The sequence below is a fragment of the Sabethes cyaneus genome, chromosome 1 (genome assembly GCF_943734655.1).
Source record: "Sabethes cyaneus chromosome 1, idSabCyanKW18_F2, whole genome shotgun sequence".
Taxonomy (NCBI): domain Eukaryota; kingdom Metazoa; phylum Arthropoda; class Insecta; order Diptera; family Culicidae; genus Sabethes; species Sabethes cyaneus.
This window is the reverse complement of record NC_071353.1, coordinates 134861032-134873059: the sequence shown is the minus strand read 5'-3', so window position 1 is coordinate 134873059 and position 12028 is coordinate 134861032. Positions and strand designations below refer to the sequence as shown.

The window sequence follows — 12028 nt, the reverse complement described above, 5'->3', positions numbered from 1 at the left end:
TCGATCGGCAGTGGTCCGGGCAGTTTACTCGATCATCATCGCATGAACGGCATTAGCCAGCAGCAACAGCAGCCACCGACCTGCGCGTCTCTGATCTCCAGCACGCCGCCCAGTACCAGCTCCACTGGCGCCGGTACCGTAGGCGGAGGCCACTGCGGTGGTCCCATCTCGTCCTCGTCGTCGTCCGCTCTCGGTGGGGGTGGTGGTGGTGGTTCCAGCAATGAAAACAGTCGCTCTTCCAGTTCCACACGTCGCGATCACAATATCGACTACTCGTCTCTGTTCATTCAGCTGACCGGGACCTTCCCGACGCTGTACAGTTGCGTCAGCTGTCACAAAACGGTCTCGAACCGCTGGCACCACGCAAACATTCACCGACCCCAGAGCCACGAGTGTCCCGTCTGTGGCCAAAAATTTACCCGCCGCGATAACATGAAAGCCCACTGCAAGGTCAAACATCCCGAGCTTAGGGATCGGTTCTACAATCACATCGTACACATGTGATTAAACGCCGCCAGAAATAAGCAGCGGCTAAAGTTTAAGAAAAATGCTTTTATCTAAGAATAAAGCGCCCGTCAATGGCGCAGCATGTCTTCTGTTTTTTAAAAGAAAAAACTACTAGCGATTCCTCGTCTACGCGGCACCCTGTCTGGTCGGGCTGTCGATAGGAGAGAGAATCTAAACCAGTCAAAAACGTATGTCAGTAAACTTACAATTGGCCAATCGCCTAGCGATGCCACTATACCACCCACACACTAGTGCAAGCCAGTAGTATTTGTTTGAAACAAAAACAAAAAAAAAACGGTAGATGGACTGTATTTTAGGAATTACTTCAAACAGCAAAATGTAGAAGAACTTTTGCTACTATTTACGACAAAACATTCGTTCGATTTGATTGACTTCAAACTCGGTTTAGAAATTTGTAGTTTGATCGGTTGAATGTTACTCTTCTAGTCCTGATTTCGATAGTCTCCCATTTTTGCAATACAAAATATAACCTTAACCTAGGATCAAAAAAAAAACAACCATATACACACAGTAGAGTAATATAAGTAGACTAAAATATAGATATATTTTTTATATAGAAAACTATATTTATAAAAAAGGAGTAACAAAATATGGTGACAACACACATGTAAAGAAAAACAGGAATCCCAAGTTAGAAAAAAAACACTGAAAACTGTGTACAGGAACAAAAAACGGTAGCCCAGCGGCTTTAGGAATAATTATAGCGAAAAAAACAAAACAACAACAAAAAAGTTACATAAAAAGTTATAATTGCTAACGAAAATGCAACGGAAATCCCGTGACATCGAAATCTTCCCCCAACCCATCGTGTACTATCTCACTCTCCACTTAACTTAACAACGTTTGTTGAATGAGTTAATCTGATCTGTTTTTCGCCAAAAATCTAAGCAAAAAAAAAGCAACTCAAACCAGGTTCACTTTGTGGCACAGTTGACAAAACGCAACCGTCGTCATCCGCGCGTTCAGCGATCAAGTTAGTACAGAGGCGCGTGCGCGCGAATGATGACGCTTACATGCGGGGCTGGGAAACTAAAAAAAAATCACTGAACTGATCATATGGCGACCGTGTATCAAACTACTGAAACTAATTTCGTTCGATTGACTCTGTTTTTCTTTTGGTTTTTTCCATTATATTTTTTGGGTTTATTCCGTTTACAGTTCAAAAGCATGGCTGTATCAAACTCAATCAAAAAAAAATCAAACACCTTGATGTCGTATTTTTTCCAATGATTTACACTAAATGTGAAATTCACAATCAACTCATAATGTGTTAACCTACTCTATTCGCTGTTTATTCATACCAAAAAAAACACACTTTGATTTTCCCTCCTCCTCTCGCTGATAGCTGTGTGTCCCATTCTCTCTGTCTAAATCTATTTGCCAAAACTCTCTCTCTAGTCGGAAGTCACTGTGTTCGTTCACGCCTCACTATCACTTTGTTGTGATCTGTTCCTCTCTCTCTCAAAAAAAAAAAAATCTTTGTTTTTTCCCTATTTGTTTCGTGTAATTACCGATACCGATGTTCTTCCGTTTGTTGTTTCGTTTCGTCGACGTAAGGCGGACGCCCGACCCGCTTCCACCTTCACACAGTCAGCGTGTGCAGCCCTTCACTGTAAGTCTTTCTATTTGCCACCTTTTTACCCCTTTCTTCTTCTTGCTCTGACTACGCGTCTCGTTCTGTCGTTCTGTTGCGAACAAAAAAAAACGAAAAAACATTAAAAAAACATTCACGTTCAACCACCTTCAAACCACGGCGGGCAGAAAATCCGGCGCGAACTGTAGTCCAACTCGGTCCTCCGAAAGCAATGCGGCAAGTGATTCATTGTTATTTTAATTTTTTTTTCCAATTTTTGAATTGTTATTAATTCAGGAAGTAAAAACCAAACCGTTCTAAGTGTTTCTCTGCTAGCGTATTTAATCTGTGTAAATAATATTTTTTTTATACAACTAATCCTATAAATGTGTACTTTGCTTACTTTAGCAACATGTGAACCAGTGTTTCGGTTTGACTTTTTCTTCTTTTCTTTTCTTTTTTCTCGACCACATCTGTGCAGTTTTTTTTTCTCTCGTCTTCTTAACAGAAAACAAACAATCGAGCGTGTGCCTCACCTCAACAAGCGTTTTTTTTCAGTTGTAATTATACTTTTTATATAATTGTTGATTGACTTCTTTTTTACGTTGGTGCTGGTTGGTGATTTCTTTATTTTATCCCTAAAACGGAAGCAATTACTAAAGATTATTCATCCCTCACAAAAACACACATCTACATTTACTAAATCAGCAAAGCAGGAACTGGAAAGTTGTTCTGTTCTGTTCTTTGCGATCCACTTAATGTACTTTAATTGGAGTTATGTTGTTTCCCGAATAAGTGTATTGCTAAAACCGGTTATTCTATCTTACGTATATTGTATTTAAACATTTTCCTTCGCCAAGTGATGCCCAAAACACACACACACGCATACATATGTTACATATTTTACTTTTACTTCTCTCTAAGTGTATTTTGTACTTAATTGGATTCTTATCTTACTCTCTAATCTGTCAGCAAAATATTTAAACAAAAAAAAACAATGTACTTTTTTAACCAACCCCGCCTCCGCTGCAGAATTGCCAAATAAACCTCTCTCTCAGACCAGCGAAGAGTACTATTAAAACGCACATAACTATTTTCTTAATCAGAAAAAAGAGAGAACACTCGCGCGTTACCCGCAACGAGCAATACCTAACTCTATATTTATGTAATTTTTGTACAGTTTTGGTTGTTTTCATTTTCCTATTTTCCTTTCACTTTTCCGTTCATTCTGAGTTACCGTTTTTTTTTGTTTCCTGTTTCTGTCACATTCTATTCATGTATTTGATTTTTTTTATGTTTTCAAATTTCTTTATGTTTGTGTTTTGTTATATTTACCTTCCGTTTGTTCTACGTATGTTTCTGTTTCTGCCTTACTCTATTCTTTAACTTCGAGTCCGAGTAGAGCACGACCCATTCCTCCAACGGGCGGGTGCTCGACTTCGAATGCTCATCAAAGCCAAACCATGCCAAAAAATCTAACCTAAACCAACAACAACTACTACCACTACTACTACTACCACCACAACAACAATCAGAATAAGAACCAGTCGAACTGCGTGTGACATTCTTCTCTCTCTTTGTTTTGCTGTCCCCGTCTCTCTCTGTGTGTTATCTTCCCAACAGGCTCGAAGGCCTGGCATATGCGGCTGACCTTCGAACGTCTCTCGGGCGGCTGTAATCTGCATCGCTGCAAGCTGTGCGGTAAGGTGGTGACGCACATACGCAACCACTATCACGTCCACTTTCCGGGCCGCTTCGAGTGTCCGCTGTGCCGGGCGACGTACACCCGGAGCGACAACCTGCGAACCCACTGCAAGTTTAAGCATCCGATGTTTAATCCGGACACGCGCAAGTTCGATAACATGATGTCGCCGGCGATGGCCTCGCAGGCGGCCGCCGCTGCTGCCGCCATTTCGGCGGCTGCGGCCGCTGCCAACAGTTTCAAGTCCGACTTCTCGGCGGCGGCCGCCGTGGCGAATAGTTTGAAATCCGAGCTGAATGCAGCGGCTGCCGCAGCGGCCGCCAACGCAAACTACGGACTGAACCCATTCAAAGCCGACTTTCCCATTCCGAATGCGACGGCCGCGGCGGCAGTAGCGGCGGCGGCGGCAGCTTCCGCGGCTTCCTCCTCTCCAGGTGTAAACTCGCAAAGTGGAACGTCCGACTGATATAGAAAATATTGGCCTCCCGCCTATGGCCAATCTCACCCCGGTAGAGGCAGTTCGGCCGACTATGGCTACTATCAACAACAACAACAACAGCAGCAGCAGCAGCAGCAACAACAGCAGTATCATTCATCACAGCAGTACAGTAGACGTCACAGTAGCAATCACATTCAGTACGCTAGTGATAGCAGCGTAGAAATAGATAGTTCCTCTGCAGTAGTCACCAACCAATATACCAACGTACCTGTCAGCGAACGGATGGCCGTCGCACGATCCACCACCGCCGCCAGCAGCGCCATGTTGGCGGCTAGCATTTCACCGTCTTACCTGGACAGTCTTCGCAGCGACGATGCTGACCTCGGCGGCAATTGGAAGAATCTCGAGAACGGCCACGGTCTCTACGGTAGACGTAGCAGTAGCGTTGGAAATCTGTATACTAACAGCACTAGTAGCGGCGACGGTTTCTACGACCGTGCAGACTACAGCTGCCGACCGAAGCGTAGCCCCCCCGAACACCACCATACCGACGAAGGCAGCAGCCGTTCGAAGTTCAGAGCCAGTTCTCCGCGGCCGGTACCTTCGCCGCGACTCCCCGTTGTTGACTCCCCGGCACTCTCCGACGCGGGACTGCGGGAACGGGAAGACCTGCGATAGCCAACCAAACCGTCAAACGTATCGGTCACTTAAGCACACGAATTGGAATCATGAGTTTAGCTTTTCTCGAAAAAAGAGAAGAAAACCTGATACAGCCACACTAAAAAAATATTATGTTTGTTAATTTTTTAACAGAGGCCTTGCTTGTTTTGTAATTTTACTTACGTTTAAATTTTCGTTTATTTTTTTGTTTTATTTTAATAGATTTTATATGCTCACACAACGTAAAAAGAAAACTTATATCTTTTGTTATATGCAAAGGTCAAAAAGAAGGCTTGGAAAAATTTTGATATCGTTTACCCAGAGCTAGCTCCTTGCAAAAAGGCGAAAACTTCTATCAGCAAACAACACTAGAACTGTGCCACAGGGTGTCACCGACGACGGTCGAAACGTCGCGTTCGTTTCGTCCCTTTCCCACATTGGAAACTCAGAAATTTACAATGCATCTTCCTTAATATGTGCTCAAAATTGTCCATCAACCAAAACCAACATCGTTCGTTAATCAGCTGCCACCACCAGTAGGTTAGCGCAGCTATGTTAAAAACTAACCTAGAAGCCGCGTACGAATATTAGAAACATGACTTGTATACAACAACTACTCTAGAAAACCATACACTAACCAATATCTAGAAGAAAAAAAAACAGCCAATAAGGTAAACCAAACATACTATCGGTAGTAGTGAGCCCACCTAGAGATTGCTAACGCATAGTAACTAGCGCGCGTTCGTTTCGTTTCGTTTGAACCTCTCACTTTTCACAGTCCTGACCTCTAACCTAAGCTCAATAACGACGCTCACCCCGTTGCTGCAATAACCCCTCCTTCACACAGCCCCCCAGTGAGATAATAGACTATAGACTACCAATACATACTATTACTACTTGAAGCAACCAGCTGACAGCTTTCTCCATTTGCGCCAGGAACATACATAAGTCGGTGTTTCATTGTGTGCAAGAAGCTATACGAAGGCAACGCACTCAAAAAAAAAAGAGTTTCAACTGATCCTCGCCTTTAGAAATGGAGGGGAAGAAATCGAAAAATCCTATCAACTCTGGTCAAATTTTGATTAAAATTAGTCAACTTTTAGGTGGTATTTGACAAAAAATACATGAATTATCTAAGGAAAATCGGTCAAGGCTTTAAATGTTATTTTTCATTCAAATTTTACGATATTTCCTTCATAATTCTTCTGTCCAAGAAGCAATTTTAACTTTATTGCCCTCTTTTTGAGGTTTTGAATTTCAATTTTGGTTGTTAAGACCATCATAAATGTGTAATAAAACCTAAGTTGTCACTCGCAGAAAAAAGTTTCCAGCAAATCTATAAAACCTTCGATCCATTTTAAACGACAATCTAAGTTTTATTGTGTAAAAGTGTGAGATAACTAGAACCGTCATATGCATTTACGAAAAACACCAATTGAAACTAGGGATGGCGATCTTGCCAGTAAGGAATCATCACTATCGGTCCCCCAAACGTAGGGCTTAAAAGGAGACTGTAGTGTTAAGGGTAGAAAAACGCAACATTTTTTATGATTTTTTCCTGAAATTACGATACACGTTCATATACTGCAATTTCATGAAAAGAAAAATATTAACCATCGAGATTTTAGCACTATGACTGTGTTTAAAACTTGGTTAATTGTTGCTTCTTAGAAAATGTTTGTCCCACTTGAATCATTTTGCGCTCAAGTTAGCATCTGTTGAGTTAGAGTGCTCCCAAAAAATTTCACTTTGTCAACTTTTCTTCCGTTAAAAATTTATAACTTTTGTACAATCGAGCGATCGAATCGATGCTTTTTTCGCAAAAAATGTCTTCCAAAAATATCCGCTTCATTGCATGTAAGTACGAAACATTCCAAATAACACAGTGAGTTTTATTGCACTTTTGTAGCGGTTGTCATGACCAGTTTTGATCATAAAACCCATCTTAAGAGCGTAATAAAACCTTAATTGTTTCTTGGAATTATGCGTCTCCATTACAATCACGCAATTCTTCAAAAAATGTGTCTTACAAAACTAAAAGTTTTGATACTTTATGCAGAAAAAATCTCAAATTTCCAGGAAAAAATATAATAAAAATGCACAAATGCGAATATTTTTAATATTCTTGTAATCACAAAAATCTTTAAGCTTAACAGTTATCAAAATAACTAAAATCGTTTCAGTGGTTCAAAAGTTATAATTTTTTAAATGAAGAAAAGATGACAAAACGACGATTTTGGGACCAACTCAACTCAGGAAAGGGCCCAAATATAGTACCATTCTGTTGAGCCGTCAAATTCCTAAAAGCTGAATCTTGACCCAAATGTCAGTGCGGGCTTAAAATTTGGTCTTTTTTACATCCATACGTAAACGATTCCGTAAATTATCGGAAACATTTGCCGTAAACACTTTTGCTGATTTTTTTTCATGCTCAAAAATGCATGATTTGAACAAAATCACTTAAATTTTGAAAGTGTTTTGTTTTCGTCACGAAATTACTGTAATTATTACGCAGCAATCAATGAATATTTCCCGCCTAATTTTTTAATAGGACCTATATGCAAATGAGCGGTATCCCTTGTCTTACGGTTATCACGACGACATAGTGCATTTCAATGCACTTTTGCTTAACGATTAGCTAGCTTATGACGCCAGAAACCGTTGCCTGCAAAAAAGATGCGTTCAAGTGGAATTTGCATCATCGTGATAAACTTAAGAGTGGAAACACGTAAAGAATCTCTGCTTTGGAAATATAGGACCAATTCAAAACCCAAACCAGATTTGATTTAGTAAAATTTGAAGCATTTCGTTAGAATTCAAAAACCTGTCTTTAACGCCTTTTTTAATGAATTAAAAAAATATATATTCATTTTGAACTGCCGACAACGGCAAATTGCAATAAACATAAACATTGCGTCGAGGTTTTAATTAATTTCCTCAGATTTTGGCTGATTTTAAAAAGTAGGCAAATTAAAAGCTAAACTTTGAGATATAAAATATTGGTCAAGAGCATGAAAATTGACTAACAGATTAGCCGAGCAATCATTTCAATCATTTGAAGGGTAGAAACCTGAGAAAGACAAACACTGTCAGCAGTTCAGTAGTCATGTTCATGGGCTGACAGATAAAAAAAAATACTACCAGGGATAAAACTGTATGCGCTAAATGCGGTTGATATTCAGCTTCATGCAGGATTATCAATTTCTTCGAGCACTGGTTACGAACTTTTGAGATAAGTGATGTTCGAGAAACACACAAAATTTCCCTTAGAGTTTTCTGAGAACAGAAGAACTTCATTTTTTCATTTAATTTGGGAATAGTTTAACGATTTAATATATTTAATATTGCAAATGAAAGTTTACTACTATTCTGATGCTTTCTGTTCTTCTATCACGGAGTGTGACTTTGGTTCAAATCAATAATGTGTGAATGGAAAAGCATGGTACACATTTGACTGCAGACTGGAAAATCTTAATAGCGAAACAACAAGCAAAACACTGGATTATTCCGCATGTTTTGTTGGAAGATACTTGTAATAGTAAAAAATGACATTTTTGTCACGTTTTTGGGGGATTAATTAAAAGTTTATATACCTACGAACATATCATTTATTAATAATTATAGAAAATTTTGGCGAAAAATTCGCTGCTACGGAATGGCCGAAATCCAAATGGCCGGATTTCAACAACTGTCACAGAAAGCCGAAATTAAATTTGGTCGAATCACGAAAGGTCGAACATCGATTTGGCCGAATCACGAAAGGGCGAACCCGTATTTGGAGGAATCACGAATGGCCAAACCACTGTTTGAGTCTCGGAAGGCCCAACATGAAATTACAAATTTTCTCGGAATGCCTGAATAAACAACTTTAATCGAACAAAAAAAAAAACCAAAATAAGCAACACAACTACTAAGTTGCAAACAAAAACATGCTTTAAGAGCGTCTTTGTTTTGCGCTTAATAAAAACGCAACTGCGTTTACAATTTTTTTGTTGCTCATTTTGTAAGCATTTACACATTTTGAATGGACTTTTTCATCTATTTCTCTCCGTGAATCTGGGACATACTCCTGAAGAGCCCTTATAAAGTGTGAGACCTATTTACCGTGTCAGTAGCAGTTATTGTTTCCTAGATGATTTAGGGCGAGACGGTCGCAGGCGGCGAGTATTCGCCGTCGGAAGAGCCGGCTACTGCGGGGGGCAGCCCCCACGCATAAACCACTTCTTTTTAGGTGCATGCATTTTCCTTGGTTTATAGCGAGTAAGGACCGCATACACGCTACAGCTGTGCAGGTTGAAGGCCTTAAATATATTCGGCCGAATATGATGACAATCGTTCGCGTTTCGGCCATTTGCAATTCGGCCAATTGTGATTCTGTCATTTGTGTTTCGTCCATTCGTGATTTGCCTTTTGTGTTTCGGCCATTAGTTGGTAACCCAAAGTGAAGCACATTTTGCTGTAATAATTATGCCCATCTATATTGTGCCCTATTTATTGTGATTTTCAGCATTAAAAACACCTAATTTTTAACCAAAAGGCTCCAACATGTTTGTGGCTATGTCAGAAAAAAAAACAAAATAAGAGTTCACGAACAATTTGGGTGTTTAAAATGTGTGCCAAATCTTGTCGAAAGCGGTGCAACAGTTTCTATGAACAAATGATTATTGATATGAAAAATAATGGTTTCGGCAAAAACGCTAAACGTTTCAAACGTAGAAAAACTAAACAAAACTCGTTTTTGAAATTAAAAAAAACTAAATATTTTAAAAGAATATTTCACAATAATGTGGTTTTTCCTTTCTAAGTTATAGCCGAAAAGCTAACGACCGATTATGCGCCGTCGTTAACCGTTAGATTAGAAAACGATGCAAAGAAATAGATTTTGTGTTGTACTAGCACAGACATCAGTTTGATCACCATCAGCTGAAGCTGCAGACAAACGTGCGCTTAATTAGAGAATCGACTGTAACCGATAGTAATGATTTCTTGTGAGTTATTAAAGTTTTGATGGGTGATTGGCCAGTTTAATGTATCAAAAATGTTTTTTAAAATATGTTATAGTGTATTGTAGACTATCAGATCCATATGAAAATATCCTCTTTGCATTTAGTTTTCATACAACTTTGTTTATATGTATGCATTAAATTAATTTGCATTTATATTATGACGATCATGACCGGTAGATTTAAGGGACACTCTAAGGAGTGATCGTTTAACTGTCGGTGTCGCAAATTGTCGCATTTGAACTGAATGAAATATGCTAACTGATTTGGTGACTAATATTGGTCATAAAAATCATAAGAAGAGCGCCAATAAAAGTCAAATCATACCTTGTGCTGTTAAATACCACCTGAATATTGACCGATTTAAACAAAAATTTTATCAAAGCCTCAGAGCATCAAGATGAAAAAGAGATCAATGGGTCTCTCAATTTGACCCTAACAGATTTGAGCCTTTAACTTCAACAACCAAAGCGAACTTTGTTTATTTAGTATTTAATCCTACCCCAAATTTCTAGTTTTATTATACGCTTATGACGGTTCTAGCGCTGAAAATCGGTCATAAAAACCGCAATAAGAGTGCAATAAAACTAACTAACTGTAAAGTGCAGTGTGGTGGCGTTACCTTCGCTTAGTTTCCGTTACTTAACAACCGCAGGATCAATAGTCAAAGCAAACGCCTACATTATCCAACAACAAATGGGCCAACAATAGGCCTTCAGCACCGAATTCATTTACCCCCCGCGCCTCTGCCATCACCGTGTAATTAAGATATAGGACACACCACAGTTCACAGTGCACAAGGAATAGAGAGCACCTCGTTTTTGTTTCGTTGTTTCGTTTGTCTCGTTTTGAATGTCTACAAAGAAGAAGTACAGCAACTTTGCTCAAAAGCTGTTTCACCAAAATAAAAATTCGTTTGTATTTTCGCGACGAAACCCCTAGTAGCTAGTAGTTTGTTGAACAATCGTTCGAGCGTTCGGAAAAAAGCGCAAGTAGTAAACGGTGTCACAATTTTTTTGGAGTAACATTTGCATCCCCCCACAACAAACACACGTCAGTCAACAACAATTCGACTTACTCTCCTGCGCAAGCAATAGTAATTGACTGTTGCAACGCGCGGGTATGTTAGGAATTAGTTGAATTAAGCGATGCATCAGAACCAGTGTAACCAGATAGGCAAAAGTTATACAGTTATAATAATTTATTCATTATTTATAATTACTCGAGCAGTTCGATTTATTAGACTAAACAGTAAAAGAAAAAGGTTACTTTGTTTCGGAACGGTGGAAATTTGTTCGTTGAAATTCCCCGGCATAAAAAAACTGAACCACTAAAAATGAACGTAATGAGTTTAGCAGGTTTAGCAGCTGAATAACACAAGCAAAGTGCGTAAAAGTAATATATTTATATTTATAAAAATGCAAACAAAATATGGAAAAGCAAATATTTATAAAAAAAAGAAAAAAATATTTACTACAAAACCGAGCTGAAGATGGAAAGATCAAAGAAAATTTTGGCCCGAACAAAATGAGTTGTAAATAGTTGACTAAGAAGAAGAACACACAAGTAACTTAGACGTTAAGCTAGTTAAATGCATGAAATACATTCTACTGCCGCCCCGGCTTCCCCTCCTGCATACATGAGAGAAAGAAAGGATGGAGGGGAAGTGCATAGTAAAAACAAGTAAAACAAGTAACAGGCAAACAAATAAACAAACAAACAAGCACACCTATACACACAGCGAAACCATTCCCAAACAAACACACACTCACAGTAAAGTAAACAAAAACCAGTCACATAAAGGCCAGATAAGACGTGAAAAGAAGGCATTTACAGAGAGCTACATACTCAGAATAGACATTATATAGGACCCCTGACAGGCTCAAGCGAGCAAGCATTCAGTCGTTATATTAATTAACGTTTACATATTAAGTAGTAACTGTATAGCAGAGACAACCTGATTATTTTTACTAACAGCGTGCAATATGATATAATTACCATTTTTTTAGCTTCATTTTAAAAAGCAAAGCATCAGCGTTGTGTTACACGTATTAATTGTTAAGTTTGTTTAGGATTTTAGTTGTTCTCAAAAGACACAACTCGCTCTTAATTTTTTTTTCTTA

The 12028-nt window shown here is 39.1% G+C and overlaps 1 protein-coding gene across 1 annotated transcript; it reads left to right on the top strand.

Annotated features, from left to right (window-relative positions):
- The first annotated feature begins 3678 nt into the window (after nt 1-3678).
- LOC128732640 (homeobox protein Hox-A13-like) lies at nt 3679-4304 on the top strand. The gene has a single exon (XM_053825934.1). It carries the CDS (start codon nt 3742-3744, stop codon nt 4267-4269), a length of 528 nt encoding a protein of 175 aa, XP_053681909.1. The 5' UTR covers nt 3679-3741; the 3' UTR covers nt 4270-4304.
- The last annotated feature ends 7724 nt before the right edge of the window (nt 4305-12028 follow it).

Excerpts from the sequence above, each read along its gene's own strand:
- LOC128732640 (XM_053825934.1), top strand. The coding sequence starts at position 3,742 with ATGCGGCTGACCTTCGAACGTCTCTCGGGCGGCTGTAATCTGCATCGC.